The following is a 19,180-nucleotide window of genomic DNA, read 5'->3' on the forward strand; positions in this document are numbered from 1 at the left end:
GTTTGAATCCCACCAAGCTGCAACCACTGTCAGGCCCTTAAGCAAGGCCCATAACCCTCAGTTGTGAAGAATGTAAGATCGATCCTTTAACTCTAAAACAGAAACGCGCGACTTTATTTTCTGATGAAAACCGACTACTGACATTTTTTTGATCAATCACGATCCAGGATTCAACATCGACCTCTTTCTTGTTTCCCAGCCAAGTTCTGCGGCGACCCAGGTGTCCCTGCCCATGCCAAGAGAGAAGGCCAGAGTTTTATCTTTAAGTCAGAGGTGTTTTACAGCTGCAGCGCCCCCTACGTGCTGGTGGGCTCTTCCACGCGTGTGTGCCAAGCCGACGGAACGTGGAGCGGCTCTCAATCTCGATGTATAGGTAATAAATTATAATACACACAAAAGTCCAGAGTGTGAAGAGCAGAAATCTACTGTGTGTGTTTAAAGGTCAACTGGGTGACGTTCTGTTTGTAGAACATGTTTTACAGCTAGCAAAGCGTAATTCCATAACCTCTTACCTTAATACATATACGCATTCCTTCAGAATGATGGGACAAAATTTTTTTAACTAATGTTATTGTAATTTATCTGAGATTTGATTCTGCTGTGACGTCATTTCCTTCATGACTTGTTTCCTGGAAATCTTACGGTCAACCGATCAACTAATTCACAGCATAAGAATATGTAGGATTTATTGTGGTGATGATGATGATGATGATGATGATGGTGATGATGATGATTCTCTCTTCAAAGAACCGACCAGGACGACATGTGAGAACCCTGGAACTCCTGAATACGGTTCTCTAAACGCAAGCCTAGGCTTCAAGGTACACTCTCTCCTAACACACACACTCTCCTAGCACATACTTGGACTAACACACACTCCTCTACCACTCACTAGATATTTGTGGGACTGAATTTTAAAAAAGAGACGTCACTTCTAGCTGTTTTTTTTTTCCAGAAATGTCCTGCAACTGAGCCGCAAAAACTACGGAATTAATTAATACACACGTTAATAATGCAGCTACTTCCTGTCTTTCATCTGCAATTGGTGTGTGTGTGTGTGTGTGTGAGAGAGAGAGAGTGAGTCATGATCTCCTTCCCAACTGCCCTTTCCTCAAAGCACAATCGACTTATTGTCAGGATCGCTCAGTAAAACGCTGCCCTGAAGCACTTCCTCCGCTTTAAAAGACGCGTCGGACGTCTCCGTCATCTTCATTGTCCTCTGAGACGTGTCGTTCTTAAACGCATTGCCTTCAGAGCTTCATCTCCGTTTCAAAGCTACATACATTACAGCTGAATAGAAAGTCATTATTTTCGGTATCTGTGGCTGGCAGGTGTCTGTGATCAGAGGATAAAGGGGACAAAGGTCACAAGGCGGATACTTTTAATGCATTTTTATTTTATTTAATCCATTTCATTGATTACTAAATTTTATCAAAATAATAAAAGTGCATAACATTCATTTGATTTATTAAATTTTATTTTTATATATTTAAATTTGTATAAAATATTATAAAATATTATTATACGTATTATTTACCAAGCAGACATTTAATTTTAAACTGTTTTGGAAATTACAAAAATTGGTGTGTGTGTGTGTGTGTGTGTGTGTGTGTGTGTGTGTGTGTGTGTGTGTGTGTGTGTGTGTGTGTGTGTGTGAGTGTGTGTGTGTAAAGTTTCGAGTTTTCTGTGATGTACAGGACTGAGGTGCGCCGCTGACCGTCGTGTGCTTCATGCTGATATGAAAGTTTATTCAAATTTCTGTGGAACGTGTGTTTTGTATCCAGGGAGTGTGAGTGTGTGTTTGTGTGTGTTTTGTTTGAGTGTGTGTGTGTGTGTGTGTGTGTGTGTGTGTGTGTGTGTGTGTGTGTGTGTGCGCGTGTGTTTATCTGCACTGCCAGTTGTTAAAAGTGTGTATGATATCTCAGGTGGGCAGCACCGTGCGCTTTTACTGTCAGAGCGGCCACCTGTTACTGGGCTCCACCACACGGACCTGCCAGACTGACCTGACCTGGAGCGGAGCCCAGCCGGAGTGCATCCGTAAGTCTCTATCCTCTCTCTCTCTCTCTCTCTCTCTCTCTCTCTCTCTCTGTCACTCACTTACTTTCTATTTTATTCACCCCCCCACTCTCAATCACTTTTAGTCGCTCTTTCATTCTGTCTCTTATTTCATTCTCTCTCTCTCTCTCTCTCTCTCTCTCTCTCTCTCTCTCTCTCTCACAAACTCATTCACTTTCAGTCTCTCTTTCATGCTGTAATTCATCTGCTCCTCTCTTCTCTCTTCCTCACACTCTATTACCATTCACTCACTCATTCTTTCTTTCTCTTCTTTCACTCTCTTTCATGCGGTCACTCACTCACCCTCTATCTCATTCACCCTCTCTTCCTCTCTCTCACTCACTATTAGTTCGATTTATTCTGTCACTCACTCTCTATCCCGTTCACTCTTCATCTTATCCTCTATCACTCTCTCTCTCTTTTACTTTTGAACTCTTTCATTCTATCACTCACTCTTTATCTGGATTTATAGAGATGTTTTGGCAACCGTTTGTATCTGGCTGCGTATTTTACCTCGTCATTTCCACACTGAGGCTGAATATGAAGCTTTCAATGATCTAAAACCAAACCATTGTTCAGGAAATGAGCATGAATAAAAGCGATGTGCTCCTGAGGCTCTGCTGTGGCGCCACTCGCTCGGTTCCTTTCAGAAACTCAGTTCACTCCTGTAGACTTCTTGTGAATGAAGATGAAAATGTGATCTGTCTGATGGATTTTATGAACATTAAAAGCTTCATGTTTTTTTTATTTTGGGCTTTTTTTGCCCTGAAGTGTAAAACTGTAATAGAGAATGTCATTTTTGAGGGAAATTTGGTGGATCTGGCATGTTTTACATCGAAGATTGCTTTGTAAAGATGTTCTGTTGTGTTGATATAAAAAAATTATCAGCAGCAGAGTGATGTAATAGTAGTGTTTTGTGTGTGTGTGTGTGTGTGTGTGTGTGTGTGTGTGTGTGTGTGTGTGTTTATGCAGCCCATTCGTGTAAGCAGCCCCGCACTCCTCCACATGCCAGTGTGTTGGGTATGGAGGTGCCCTCACTTGGGTACATGCTCGTGTACTCGTGCCAGCCTGGTTTCCTTCTCACCGGAGGCTCCGAACATCGCGTGTGCAGGCCAGACGGATCTTGGAGCGGAAAAGTGCCTGTGTGCCGAAGTAGGACTTTTACTTACACACATGCGCACACACACACACACACACACACACACACACACTAACACATATATATATCTTTATGGCCACCTGCCTAATATTGTTAACCCTGACCCTTCAAGCATCAATAGCATGAACTTCTTCAGAAGTTTGAGCTACAGGATCTCGTCTGTTGGATCGGACCACACGGACCAGCCTTTGCTCCCCCCATGCATCAGTGAGCCTCGGTTGCCCACGACCCTGTCGCCAGTTTACCACTGTTCCTTCCTTGGAGCACTTTTGATAGATTCTGACCACTGCAGACCAGAACATCTCACAAGAACTGCAGTTTTGGAGACCCAGTCGTCTAGACGTCACAATTTAGCCTTCGTCAAACTCCATACACTCGCCCATTTTTCCTGCTTCTTTTCCTGCCCAATAAATATATTCACTCACTAACAGGTGCCATGATGAGGAGATCCTCAGTGTTCTTCACTTCACCGCTTATAATGGTATAATGGTATAATGTTCTGCCTGATCGGTGCCTATATATAATATACAGTATCTCACAAAAGTGAACGAACCCCTCGCATTTCAGCAATCAATAAAATAACTCAACATACAGCCATTATTGTCCAAATAACTGGCAACAAAAGTGAGTACACCCTCAGTGAACATGTCAAAAGTGTGTCAATATTCAGTGTCAACACCACTGTTATGTAGCACTGCCTTAATCCTCCTGGATATGGAATTCACCAGAGCTGCACAGGTTGTTGCTGGGATCCTCTTCCACTCCTCCATAATGCTTCTCCACCTTCTGCTTCAGAATCCCCACAGGTGCTCAATAGAGTTAAATTTCAACTCAACTCCTTTGATGGACTCTTGCGAGACCTGTTCTGAGTGGAACCAGTCTTGGAGAACCTCTGTATGACCCTGGCTGCTGTACTGTAACTCATTTTCAGGGTGATAGTGATCTTCTTACAGCCCCAGTATAGTGTAGTATTATTATTTCCAGCCCAAACAATCAGACAGTGTTGACTGTGTTTTAATCCTTGCGATCATCTTCATGTCTCCTCATGTTTTTTTCCAGTGGGATCAAAGCCGGTGGAGAAAACCACACTTCCTGTCCAAGGGACTCCGAGTCCCAAAGCAAGCGGTGAGACTTTTTTTTTAATAGCACCTTTAAGTGCCAAAACTTAAACTTAAAACTCACACTGTTTTATTTTAACATTGAATATTCGCTCTGGAATCGCTTTGACTTCCGGAGAAGCGTTTTCGCCTTGTCAGAGTCGGTACATATCACCGCGAAGGGATAATTACTGCAGAAAACGGAAAAAAAAAACCTCAGCAGGTAAAAAGGGGCCACGTGCATTTCGCCCCCTTGGCGTCTGACAGCTTAAATGTTCTCGATTGCAGTTCCTGGCGACGTGTTCGCCCCGGCGTACGTCTGGAAGGGCTCTCTCGAACACAAGGCAGCGAAACAGCCCGTGACTCTGACAATCAGCGACTTTAACTCCACCTCAGGCAGAGTGAACGCCACTCTCACCAACAGGAACACAGAGCTCTTACTGTCAGGTAAGTAACTAATAACACACTGTTCGCTACCATCAGCGTCCAGGTCGGCGTCACAGCAGAGTTTACAGAGTTTACAGCAACTTTTGTGAACGTCACATGTTTTTTTCGGGGGGTCGAGGATGCGATGCGTGTTCAGGCTCTAATTATACAGCGAGAGCAAATGTTTCACATTCATGAGTTATGTAAGTTTCTGTGCTGTTTTTTTTTTTTTTTATGTGAAAGTCACACAAGAAAGTGACAAAAGAGACAAAGAGAAATGTAAAAGAGCAACACAAATCCTGATTCCTGAGGTAGAGCGACAACTGGGATGAGATCGCAATCAAACACTCAGTAAACCAACTAAACAGATCAAAGGGAGGAAGAAAAAAAGGGGGGAAGGATTTCATATAGGAAGGAAAGGAAGGTGAAAGGAAGGAAGACCAAAATATTAATAATAATAATAATAATAATAATAATTTGTAAATAATTTGTAAATGAAGTGTGTGTCAAGTTGTGTTTTCAAGTGTGTGTGTGTGTGTGTGTGTGTGTGTGTGTGTGTGTGTACTTTTGTGTATCTGTATGTGTGCAATTAAAGTTGTGTGCAGGTGTGTGTGTGTGTGTGTGTGTGTGTGTGTATGCTCATGAGTGTTTGTGTGTGCAGGTGTGTGAACGCAAGTGTTTGTAAAGGAGTGTGTGTGTGTGTGTGTGTGTGTGTGTGTGCACGTGGATGTGCAATTGTGTGTTTGTATGCACATGTGCAGGTGTGAGTGAGAATGTGATGGTGTGTGTGTGTGTGTTTTACACTTACACAGTTCTGTTCTTCTCTCCATGCAGGTGTGTATAAGAGCAGTGAAGCTCGTCTCACCCTGCAGCTGTTCCACCTGAGGGCTCTGGTGCAGGGAACCCAGGCGAAGCTCAGTGAGGAGACGTGGACCATGGACGGCTTTGTAAGCACTTCTTCAGTTCCTCATGATTTTCAGTTCCATCACGTATCACCCTTTCATTAGGTGGTCACTCAGTAGGAGGGGCTTCGTAGGAGAGTTTTTGTGGGAGGGGCTTATGTGTATAATTTTTATTTTTTGGTCTTTGATCATTTTTTTGCATTTCACATTTTGGCATTGAATTAAAATTAGGGGTTTTATTGAGTAAAAATATACAATTATTTATAATATATTATTATAAAATAATTATTATTTGTTTATTTTATAATATAGAATTATAGATTTGTTTTGTTTGTGTGCTTTCATTTCATCCTTTTATTCATTTAATTTGACACTCCATTATACAGCACCCCTGGAGCACAAAGGGTTAAGGGCCTTGCTCGAGGGCCCCAAGAGTGACACCTTTGTGAAGTCGGGGGTTTGAACCCCTGACCTTCTGATCAGTAACCCAGAGCCTTAATGAGCTTCTACTTCCCCTAGTTACCCCCACATGTATTGTTAGGGTTTGGTCATGTGCAGAGGAGAAACATGGGGTGGAAGGATGCTAAGGATGGAGCTTCCAGGCAGGAGGCCAAGGAGGAGGTTTATGAACATGGTGAGGGAAAACATGCAGGTGGTTGGATTAAAAGAGGCAGATGTAGAGGACGTGGATTGATATGGAGATGATCATGTACTATTATATAACTCAATTATATTCTTTATTAAATAAGGCATAGCTCATGCAAATAAGACAAAATTTCAATTTACATTTCTCAGCCGAAAACTCTATAAAACGCTATAAAACTGTAAGCCGGACACTGTGTGTGTGTGTGTGTGTGTGTGTGTGTGTGTGTGTGTGTGTGTGTGAGAGAGAGTCCAAATGCTCCCATAAATATAGTTTATATCGCTGATAACGGAAATGAGGATGATGTACGTGGGGTGTTTTAAATAAAGCTTACAATCATTGTGTAATAAAAGCGTAGACGCGGAAATGAAACGACACCCGGCGTAAAGAAAACGCCGCTGTTCCTTTCCACACTGTGATCTATAAATTACACTAAGTCAGGAATAAAACATTTTATTATATGTATTTATTGCTTTGAAGGCGTCGGTGTTCACGCTTACTGCAGAGCCTTTTATTTCTCTCGAGCAGCTCATCCTGCAGTTCCCTAATGATAAAGGAGCGCACGCGCCGTTTTATACGTTCATCCGCAAGCTGTCAGGTCTAGGTGTGAATTTAACGTCGCTATAGAAAGGATCACGTACAGACAGACAAGACAAGACAAGACCAGACAGACAGACAGACAGACAGACAGACAGACAGACAGACAGACAGATAGATAGATAGATAGAAATGAATGGATATAAACAAACACAAAAAACTAAAAATTAAAAAAAAAAAAAAAAAGGAAATAGAGGGACAGACAGACAGACAGACAGACAGACAGACAGACAGACAGACAGACAGACAGACAGACAGATAGATAGATAGATAGATAGATAGATAGATAGATAGATAGATAGAAATGAATGGATATAAACAAACACAAAAAACTAAAAAATAAAAAAAAAAAAAAAAAAAAAGGAAATAGAGGGACAGACAGACAGACAGACAGACAGACAGACAGACAGACAGATAGATAGATAGATAGATATAAATTAACAAATAAATGAATGCATAAATAAACACACAGCCAAAAAACTAATAAATAAGTAAAAAGAAGAGAAAATAAAAAAAATAAAAGAAATAGAGGGAGAGAAAGAGACAGACAGACAGACAGACAGACAGACAGACAGACAGACAGACAGACAGACAGACAGACAGACAGACAGACAGATAGATAGATAGATAGATAGATTTTACAGCAACACATTACACTATAGTAATTTGCATTGTAATTGAAAGATCACAAAAGAAATACAGAAATCGAGAAAGAAAGGAAGAAGCAGATACAGTGTGAGGACGTGATGTGGAATGTGGATGTGGAGTGTTTGAGTGTAAACACTGATACAACAGCAACCTCGAGGTGAAATTAAGTGACAGTGCAAACATGATCAGGCATTATCGCTATAAACAGTGTAACAGAAGACGAGTGGACGAGCACTTTAATACAAACCTCAGATCTTCGTTCCTGATCCGCGATTTCTGCGGCATCATGAGCGTTTCCATGGCCCGAGGCTCTGCCGAATCGCAACGCATCACGATTACATTACAAAGTCTGTTTGTGTTGGTCTGCTGAAAAATAAACAGTGGATGGAGGTAATTTGTGGCCGGAGAGACGGATAACAAGCAGACATGAGCTATAAACCTGAAGCATGTTTAGCAGGACCCAGGAGCCATTTCACTGCTCGCTGCTTATGACTATAATAACTGTAACATAAATCACTTCTCCATGCACATACACACACTCACACACATGATTACACACATTAATGTACACTCTCAGTGACTCTGACAGTCCTACAATCTGTTTCACTCACACACTCGCATGCACAATATGGACAAAAGTAATGGGACACCACACTTTCCCAGCAATGTTTAACACTTTGCCAAACACTTGCCACAAAATTGGATACACACAATTGTTAAGGACGCCTTTGGATGCACTTGAACTAGGAGACCCGAACCTGTTCCAGCATGACAATGTGCACTGAGCTCCATGAAGATATGCTTTTCATGGGTTGGATGTATGTAGAAGATCTGCTGCTAAAGAGCTCTAAATCCTGTTGAACACTGAGAAAACAAGAACACTCCAGAATCTATTGGAACATCTCAGCTTCGAAGTAAGGTGGAGTTTAATATATAAGCAAATGAGGACGTAATGTGGATTGGGATGTTCAGAAAGCACATACCGATCTCATGGTCAGGTGTCCAAAAACTTTTGTGTATCATATGGTGAGTATGTGCTCTGGTCACCTGTCATATATATAAATAAGGATTGGACAGTGGATCCGTAGGTTGTGAGTTCAAATCCCAGCCACACCAAGCTGCCACTCCTGGGCCCCTGAGCAAGGCCCTTAGCCCCATAGATGCTCAGTTATATGAATGACATAAATGCAAGTCTCTCAATGAGGGCATCTACCAAATACCATAAATGTAAATAAACGTATTGATAAGTATCTAAAGTTTAATGTACCTCCTGGAGAATACGATCGGTTTCACATATCATTCCCAAAAGTACGTTGTGTTGGGGGTCTTTCATTCATTAGATATCGATAACACAAGCAGGTGCAACCCCGTGCCATGTTTCCACCTCCAGACGAAGTAAGTAAAGCTTGAACGTAGCAGCAGATCCCGATGCACTTAAACAAAGCATTATGCTGATAAAAAGCTCAAAAGTCTTGCATGAAAGAATTGTTTAAAAATATGAGAACTTTTTTCCACGCCGAAGCCGTGTTCATGGCCTTCCTGATGCAAACGGACTCGGAGATTACATACAGTATGAGGAAGGAAAATTGGCAATACGAGCAAATTGCCTGCGATAACCGTTAACACTAAATCATCAGGGATGGCAGCGGGGCAATAAGGCGAAATGAGCGGGACGGCCACGAGGAGCTCCTGGGCAGTAAATGTGGGGAAGCGATGTGTGAAGTCATGTGATAAAGGTGGAGTGTCAACAGGGTGCTGAAGAGGCTGACAGCCCGGGGGCAAGAAGGCTGTTAGAGAGTCTTGCGGAAGTGACCCGAGCATGGTTTTACCTTCTGCTAGAGTGCGTTAGTCATAAAGATGGCTGGAAAACATGGCGGGTGGCGGGACGGGAGCTGCGAGCTCATCTGGGCAAGTGTTTGATGGGTTGCCGTGGGGAAGCCAAGTCTATTAGACTGTGTCTGGCTGTGTACTGGTGTGTGTGTGTGTGTGTGTGTGTGTGTGTGTGTGTGTGTGTGTGTGTGTGTGTGTGTGTGAAGCTGATGGGGCAGTCTGCTGGTTAAATAGCCGTTCAATCTGTAACAGACTTATATAAAACAAATATAGAACGTTATAGACTACACAACAGTATATAATAACACCACCTGGCCTGGAGAACAGCCCCTTCTGTAATAACAGCCCCCAACTAAAGACCCCCCCACCCCCCATCTGAGGGCTTTGATTAGACAGTAAGTGCATTCCAAATGCAATATGAAAGTAAAACGCACAGGAAAAGAATGATTATTATTATTATTATTATTATTATTATTATTATTATTATTATTATTTTGGGTTTTTTTCTGACAGGTGAAACATCTGAGCGTTCAGTCTGAGATAAAGGTCACCTTTGTTGAAGGGCCATTAAAGATGGCCGACTCCCTGCCTGTGTAAACACCAACATTCCGGATCATAACAGTTCTCAGAACAGGTTTCCTCAGCCGCGTAATCCACTCATCATCCCGAGGCCACGGCCTGAACTATTATTTTTAATCGCGTTCGAAATGTTTTCCGTACAAAAAAATGGCCTGGCGCACCTTCGACGTCAACCCGATGAACCCGCGACGAGGAGCGTCTATTCCCTCCGAGAGCCGATAAATGAGTAAATGTGCTTCTCAACGTTTCCTCCTGTTCGCTTGAGTTACGGACTCATTCTTCCGGCTGAAGCCGAATTTTAAGTGTGCATTAATAACCGCGTGCTGCTTTCGCTTAAAGTGCAAGACCTCCGACGCGAACATCCTTTTCCATCTGACACTTTAACACTCCGACTTTTCAAGTCTTTTTTTGTGGAAAAACATGAATGCGTTCATTCTCGAAATCGCGCTTCAACGCGAGTGGCTCTTATGATGACTTTCATTATTCTTTTTTATTTCTTTTCTTTAAAAAAAAAAAATGCCAGGTTTCAGCCGAGCAAGATGGAGGACCATACGTGTTCCAAGGCAACATCCAGGGCCGGGATTACGGACAGTTTGGGCTGCAGAGACAAGGTGTGTTTCTTGAAATGATTAGAATGTCTGTTTTTTTCATTTGTCATTGTCCTGACCTTGAGAATTAAAACTTCTTCACAATGCAACTGAATTTGGGAGGTCGTGAACTCCATGAGTGCTCTATAATGCGGTAAAACATCATGTAATCTAATAGGTCATGCTATGTATTCTGTAATACAAGCCATGTACAGTTTATAAAGCACAGCCAGGCATGTTATTATAATACTATTCGACAAGTGTGCGTTACACTTTTAAGCCACGCCCCTCACTACTCCATGACCAGCCTGATGTAAGGTGTAAAGAGAACCTGAAAATAACCCTTGAGTAAAAGTGCATAATACTGCAAAACTTTCCTTTATTACAAAAGTCACCAATTTCAATATGACTTGAGTAAAAATCTTTGATGATCTGATTTAAACAGCACTTGAGTATTTGACTCGTATCGAACATAGACCCAAAGCTGCACTCGTCCTCAACATCAAAACAGGTTTTTGAGGTGATTTGTGAGGTTTTACTTCCTTCCTAAAATACAAATGGAATTGTACACCTCGACACTGCATTAACCATCAACACAACAGCCTCTTCAACACACGAGATCAAACAAAGATCAAACAAGTCACACAAAAAAGAAAGACGAAAAAAAAAAGGATTTTCAATTAACAAATAAAATTGCAGGATCATGTCACAAGGCAGAAGAACCGTAAAAGGACAAATAAAATTCTATAATTTTAGATCAATAAAACCCATATATTCAGGGATTTTGACGAAATTTTTATTCAACTTGAACAAAAAGCTGGTTCTTAAAGTTTTTGGATTTTATTTGAGCTGTTTTTGGATTAAAAACGGTGTAATGGGTATCGCTCATTGTCCATTAGAATACAGTTGAGTAAAATGTGCATCTGTTGAATTGTGTAAAGAGTAAAAGTTGCTTTGATACTCAGTAAAACTCAGACAAAAAATGACTTAAATACAGTAGCGAAGATGGATTTTTTTTTTAAAATGTCACTGTATGAAATGGATTTATCCTGCAGATAAATAGAATCGATCATGTTTACTTGGCACACAGGCCAGAACATCACGGAGACGACGAGAAGCTCCGAGGCACCACCTGGGACCAACAGCAGCTCCGTGGCTGTGGCGATTCTCGTGCCTTTTTTCGCTTTGATATTCGCAGGGTTTGGATTTTATCTCTACAAACAGCGGTATGAACGCGCATTCGGTTAAACGGCTCAAACGGAGGCCATTCGATTTCTTTTTTCTTGTGAATATTTTTAATTCATTTGAACGGTACACTATATGGACAAAAGCATTGGGCACCAGACTTTCTCAGCCTTTCGTTAGCACAAAGTTGGAGGCACATGAAATATGGTAGCATGAAATATTCTATTCACTTGAACTAGGAGACCCAAACCTGCTCCACTAGACAATGGGCCTGTGCACAAAGCTTCTTACAGCTTCATGAAGATCTGCTTTACATTAGTTTGAGTGGAAGATTTCCTGCTACAGAGCTCTAAACCATATTGAACACCTTTTGAATGCTGACTGCACTCCAGGCCTCCTCAAGTTCTCAGCTACATCAAGACCTGACTTTACTAACACCCTTGTGACTCAATGAATCTCCATAAATCTTCACAAAATTTAGTGGAACCTCTTGAAGAGTGGAGGTTATTATATCAGCAATTTAAGACTAAATGTGGGAAAAGCACTGAGGAAACTTAGGTTCAGGTGTCCACAAACTTTTGTCCATATATATATATATATAATGTGTGTGTAGGTATGTAATATGTTTCAAATATTTGATTACATGACAGTTTTTTACATTTAATGAAATTTCAGTTGAATACTTTTTCTCAGTTTATGTATAAAAAGGAAAGAAATGTTATTATAAAAGAAATTAATTCGATGCTATTTATAAAAGGTTCAATGCGGAGCGACTCAGAGATGCTTGATGGGTTGAAGTCGTCTGTTCTGTTCTGTTCTTCGCTCTGTGCTTTCAGGAGGACGGACAAAGCCGAGTTCTCGGGCTGCTCCCCGCACGAAAACAGCAACGGCCAGGCCACGTTCGAGAACCCCATGTACAACACCAACACCAAAAGCATTGAGGGCAAAGCAGTGCGCTTCGACCCCAGCCTCAACACCGTCTGCACCATGGTTTGACACGAGCGAACTCCTCGTACCGGTTAGCGTTCGGGGTCTTTTTTGTTTCTTTCCGGACCTTTGCGGTGGTTCGCACAGATTTCCTGAAGAGAGACTCAAGCACAGTCTGAGGAGCCAATACCCATCCTATCCAGTACACACCCACATGCTTTAAGGCCGACGTGGATCTGCGAGGGTGGGGACGGACAGACAGACGGACTGCTTCACGTTTCCAGTGGAGTGTTTTTCGGTTGTGTAACTCACTCTAAGAGTGTCCTTGAATTTTGTATCCAAGAAAAAAAAACACAAATCTAAGGAGGCTTGGTGCAAGACCTGGAACGTTCCGGGTTTTCTGAAGCCTCCCCCCCCCCAGAATGCTGCACGGTTCAAGTTGCGTCCTCATGACGTGTAGGTTTGATTTCTCGAAGGGTTTTCACCTTCACATGCTCCATCACCCTCCTGCAGATCAGAACAGAAGAGGTCCACGGGAAATGCTTGAGGAAATGACGCCGGGTTCACTTCTGGTCTTGGTTGCATCCTTCAACTGGAACATTCTGCTACAGTCCTCATAATGTTTAGGTTGAAGGCTTTCTTGACTGACATTGTGTAACGCATCGGTTACACCGTCAGTCACTTTAACATTTAAATATTAAAATTTTTGATTTGAATAATCAAATTACCCAAGTTTGTATTATAATTAAAATTAAATTAAACACTTTTCTGATTGTTATAAGATGAACTCAGATGCCAATATACATTTACATTCACGATCAGGAGATGATCTTATTACAAATGAGCAGTTGAGGTTTAAGGGCCTTGCTCAAGGGCCAAACTGTGGCAGATTAGTGGTGCTGGGATTTGAACTCGCAACCTTATGATCAGAACATCTTTACTATTGACTACCTAATAGTTAATTGCTACCACTTCCCGCAGTATTATCAAAGAGAGGCCTGGACAGCTAGAGACATCAATAATGCTCACGTGTGGATTCTTAGTGCTGGAGTGAAGGATTTATCTAAATATCAGTTAATACACAATATTTATTAATGACAAAATTCAATCAATATCAACAACCACCCTAAAGTTGATTTGTTTTCTGTAGCAACACATCTTGCAGTATTTTATTCCTCTTATACCACAGCAAAATGAATAGTTTGAATAACCAGAAGAAGCATCATAGTTTTTATCCATTTATAGTTACATTCAGTGGTGGACGAAGTGCACAAACCATGTAGTGACTCCGGTCAAAGTTAAATTGATCCCTTAAGGTTTTTGCCTTAAATTATATGATAATATAAGTATTATCTTTATTCGTCCCACAGTGGGCAGAATTGATATAAAATATAAGTATAAATCAAAATATATACTTAAGTATCCAGAGTACTATGATTTATTACAGCTATAATGTTCTCTAGTCATTTTTATTACATTTTCTTTTAATCGACTCAGTTGATGTGAAAAGACTCGAATGTGACTCTCAGCACACTGATCTATTAATAGAATGATATTAATGACTCAAACTACTCAAAAACTACTTTTTAAAAAATCACTCAAACAAAGTCACGTGTGTTGTGGTGAATTCGAGTCTGGAGTTTTTTATTCCTCTCTAAATGTTCTGTTGAACTGATGCTGAACTGTATGTTGGTGATCAGTAGATGCACCGAGCGCCGATCAGAACAAGTTCAAAACAGAGCGAGCGCTCGACCCTGATTGGTGGATGGCTGTGTGTTTGACCGATTACGTTTTTATCCATGCAGTAAGATATTTGAATTTGAAATGTAGTGAAAGTAAAAATCTCCCCAAATGGAAATTCTTCAGTTAAAGTACAGATACGTGAAAAAGCGACTTATGTACAGTAACGAATTACATTTACTATGTTACTGTCCACCGCTGGTTACATTTAATACTAGTTCCTGTTCTGTCTCACGTTATAGCGCTCACGCATTATCTTCCCATGTTTGTCCCCCCTTTCCAGAAACTGTAAAGGAAGGAATGGAAGGCAGGTGGAAGGCTCTCAAATCTCATCACATACACATACTAAACTTCTGTCTCTCTCAAAGCTCTCGTCTCTCCTCCTTTTATCCCCTTTTTTACTCACTGCAAGAGAGAACGCTCGTATAAAATAATAAACATAATATATATATTTATAAATGTTATTAAATATATTAACACACAGGCGTGTGATCCTTACCACTTACTTCCTCCAGCTCCGGCCTCCATTTACATAACACATCATAACACTGGAGACTCTGCCCTTCAACATTAAATAAACATAAATCAACCGTTTTTGTTCGTAGATCAGATCCAGCCTTTACTACGGAGATGCTAGTGCATTCTAACCGAGCGCTCATATACTTCATAGACCTTTCCGACCAATCAGAATGGAGGAATTTCGCAGCACTGTGATATAATGCCAGTTAAGGGAGTCCAATCCATTAATCAAGATATATTTTCTGGATTATTTCGATCTTTTTTTTTTTTTTTTGCTGCTTTTCGCCGTACTTTTTTTGCAATTTGTTGATCACTTCACGGCCCGAGGGTCCCATAGAGCCCTGTAATGGTCCGAGCCTCCTGTAGAGCCTTGTAAAATACTCAAGCTATTAAAAAAAAGATTTATTTTCTGGAAATAAATGATATTTATTTATCGACGTTACATACCGACTCAATCTTCAGAAAATAGTGCGAGTCACCAATCGGCTGCCAAATATCCAGTGTGGCATCAATACTACGTCCGTCCTCTTGGTGCCATGACCCATGTTGTGCGTTCACCTTATTTACTTTGTTTGTTGTTTTATATTGTTTTCTTAGTCGCTGTAAATGTGAACATCCGAGAAGATTACGGTTTCTGTTGGACTATTGGCTCCTTCGGGTGGATCCACCTGCTTTGTATATAATATTCATTAAAAATGTACAGATATTTAAAGTTTTTGGGAAAAAAAAGAGATCTATTTTTGTGAGAAATACCACTTTGTATGGAAAAAAAGGAATAATAATACAAGATTACGTAATGTAAATATTCATTTGTAAATGTCATTTACAAATAAAGAGTACCTGCTTTTGTTAAACGATTCTCTTTTTGACTGAACAACAACAGAGTTGCATTCTTATTTGAAAAGCTTGCACCTTGTGAAAGCTATGCATTAGTGATTTTAGTGGTAACCTGGGCGGGTGTGAGGATTTACAGGGTGCTCAGACCGAGCACTGGATAATCACCTGATATCATGGTCACTTCCCGGCATTGACGAGTTAAAACTTCTTTATTCTTTATTCATTCATTTATTTGGAGTTTTTCTTTTTGGTGCATTTGTTACTTTGTTATTTTCTAAACATATTTTTATATATATAATCAGTCTTTATAAAAAAAAACATTTGCCCAAAATAAAAATTGTTTGCCCCAGTGTATACACCGAATGTGTATATCATTCCTTGAATCCACAAGAACCATGCAAAGCTGCTTGCTTTAGTGTTGCCACAGCTCATAATTTTCATGCCACCCCAAAAATAATTTTCTAGATCCGCCCCCCTGACCTGAATCGAGTATTTAGATCGATTATAGTGCAAGGCTGCATTGCAAATTACTCTGTACATCCAAACGAGTGCATTATAAAATCAATAAATACACTTCATCATCTGGAGGTGAAATAAACATGTAAAATGAATCCAAATTCATTGGATCTGAAGTTTGAAGAATCCCCAACAAGCTGTTCTACACAAGGCAATAAACTTTTTTTTTAGCATTTCTGTGTATTCAGTCAAGAAAACCATTAATAGCGAGACTCAAGCAGGAAGTGGAACATTCCTAGAAATATCCATAACCTCTGATGCTTGGACGTGCTAGCATGAATTTGCTAGCGATTGGTGTGCATTAGCATAGCATTCTACCAAATCTAAAACGTTTACCGATTCATGCCGGGGTAAATAAAGAAAGCTACGTGAATTTGATGGCGCTGCTAGCTAACAGCTAGCTAAGGTTCTGTGCTTTGGACACGCCCATTCATTAGTCACAACAGTGTAAACGTGGCCATGTTTAATCGTGTTCAGTAAAGCATGGAATGGTCACGTGATTGAGTTTTCAGTCAGATGAAAATAAGACGTGTTCATCGAATTAGTTTATCGAATTAGAATATTGCATATCATTACACCCTCCACCTTTGATGACATAAAAGCGGCAGATCGAGCTTTCACTCTCTCTTTCTCTCTGAAACAGGAAGCTGTTCCTTCAGAGAAGCATGGAGATGAGATTCATTATTGATGAAGGACAACGCAGAGCAGAGCGAGGGAAACTCTGTACCCCCCAAACCCCCCCCCCATAGCTACACCATGAAAGCTGATTCAATTGAGCGTGAGATGATCGATGACAGCCGCCAGTTCAAAATCAGTCTCTTGAATAATAAATATATAGATTTTCAAAACTAAATAATTAAATTTTAAAAAAGCCATTCCAGGTCAGGAATTGTCAGATCGTTATTGATGGTGCAAAGTTCTAGCGAAAATAAATAAATAACAAACGCTCTTTTGGGAATCGCAGACGCACAGAAGATGAAAAGCGCTCGACGGTGTATGGAGGAGCCGGAGATTGGACCTGAAGTGTTTGCGAGCCGCCTGCATGGTGTGGATCATGCAAGGGATTGCAAGAACTGTCCTGCTGTGAAAAAGTTCTAGATAAATGAATAAGCATCATGCTAGCTTTATATACGGGTTCTGGTGCTAATTTATTGGTTGTTAATTGTTCAATTCGTGCGACTCATTTGTGTCTTTGTGTCAAGTTGTTAGTGCAGTTAGAGTGGATTCGATGGGGGACAAATTTCCGGAAGCCAATAAATTTGAGAACAATGTTTTAAAACGCCACTATTTCAACTTCAATATCATTGTTTTATATAAATATCTAGTTTTTTTCTTTGAGACCCAAATCCAAAAAGTTGGGACACAAAAAATATTATTCTCAATAGAACATTTAACAACAGTCCACATATGTCTGGAGATGGAAAAGACCCTTAGATTATCTATCTATCTATCTATCTATCTATCTATCTATCTATCTATCTATCTATCTATCTATCTATCTATCTATCTATCTATCTATCTATCTATATCTCTATTAATTTTTTTGTTTTGTTTTTATCCATTTAATTGTTTGTCAATCTATTTCTTTTTTTTTCTCTACCTCTTATTTTTCTACTTATTTGTTGGTATCTGTTTATTTTTTGTTTGTTTCTATCTGTCAGTTTGTTTATTTTTTGCTTGACCTCTATTTATTTATTCATTTATTCATTCAGCTTTTTTTAAATTGGGATTCGTTCTTTTGAAACGTTTAATCAGCTGAGCTTAATATCTTAATTTCCAAATTCTGCATGCAAAAAAAACAAGTAGGATTTTAATACCCAGAATGCAATGCATCTACAACAACAATCTATCAGATGTGTTGACGATCGTAGTAGCATAATAGCTAGAAGTTTAGAAACTGGCCTGTTTCAGAGCGTTGGACAGACTAAATTGCTAAAGCGCTGCCGCATTGCATCGTTTGACAAATCAGATAAGAGACTCAAGTCTTTTCAAACTCTTTTGAAATATTAAAAAATCAAGCGTTTCTATTGTGCAACCCAATAACAGAATAAATAGCATTCTGTTCGCAAAGTAGTCCTTATTCAATGTCATATTAAGGAGAAATCCAACATTGAGACAAATGTAGGTCTCAAAGACCACAAATGCAGTGCAGCTACATCGAAGGCATAGTTTGGCTAGTTAACAATCCATCAGATGTGTTGGTGGTGGTATTAGCATAAAGGTTTGAATTTAGAAGCTGATCTGTTAGAGAGAGCTGAGGACTAAAGCGCCGCCGCATCGATTCGCCAGAAAATAGACTCAACAACTTTCAAAACGGAAACTTTTTTTCATCAGACGAATCAATAAAAACACAACCGCATTCTGCAAGCGAAGTATTTTCAACTCGTGCATTTAGCGTCCAACAAAGTAATCCCTTTGCTTTACAGCGGATCGGCTGTAAACATTTAATCAGATGATGGTGGGGGTTCATTTTGATGAGCTGTGTACAGTAATTTGATCCTTCTCCAATATCTCTGGAAATGAACAACAACGAAGACGTGAAATCGGAGGTGTGTGTGTGTGTGTGTGTGTGTGTGTGTGAAGGTGTCTGGACTTCCAGGGTGCCATTTCTGTTTACCTTGTTTATGTGTTTTGACGTTAATCCTCTTTCCTTGACTGATCCCCGTGTCGGAGGAAGCTGCCTCTATCCAGCCGACTGTAGAGAGCACTGCAGTGTGGCTCTGGCCGGCCACCACGTCATCTTTTCCATACTTCATTTCATCCCGCGCTCAAGCGGCCTGATGTGTTTGCTGGACTTGTTACAGTAATGATGTACAGGGTGCATATAAACAAGCCAGACACTGATGGTGTTGTGCAGCAGGTATCTCACTGTCATTTCTTTGACCCAATATTTTGAGTTTGCATCTCGTTATTTCGTATTTGTGTAAACGAGT

The 19,180-nt window shown here is 40.4% G+C and overlaps 1 protein-coding gene across 1 annotated transcript in view; it reads left to right on the top strand.

Moving 5' to 3' along the window:
• The window catches only part of csmd3a (CUB and Sushi multiple domains 3a), a 232,042-nt gene extending 219,212 nt beyond the window's left edge, over positions 1-12,830 (top strand). The window contains 10 exon segments of the mRNA XM_046833559.1: positions 200-373; positions 748-821; positions 1,926-2,037; positions 3,028-3,207; positions 4,274-4,339; positions 4,600-4,758; positions 5,572-5,684; positions 10,460-10,547; positions 11,614-11,749; positions 12,545-12,830. Coding sequence (XP_046689515.1) covers positions 200-373; positions 748-821; positions 1,926-2,037; positions 3,028-3,207; positions 4,274-4,339; positions 4,600-4,758; positions 5,572-5,684; positions 10,460-10,547; positions 11,614-11,749; positions 12,545-12,704 — 1,262 coding nt within the window. The 3' untranslated portion in view covers positions 12,705-12,830.
• The last annotated feature ends 6,350 nt before the right edge of the window (positions 12,831-19,180 follow it).

This window comes from Silurus meridionalis, chromosome 21 (assembly GCF_014805685.1).
Source record: "Silurus meridionalis isolate SWU-2019-XX chromosome 21, ASM1480568v1, whole genome shotgun sequence".
Lineage (NCBI taxonomy): Eukaryota > Metazoa > Chordata > Actinopteri > Siluriformes > Siluridae > Silurus > Silurus meridionalis.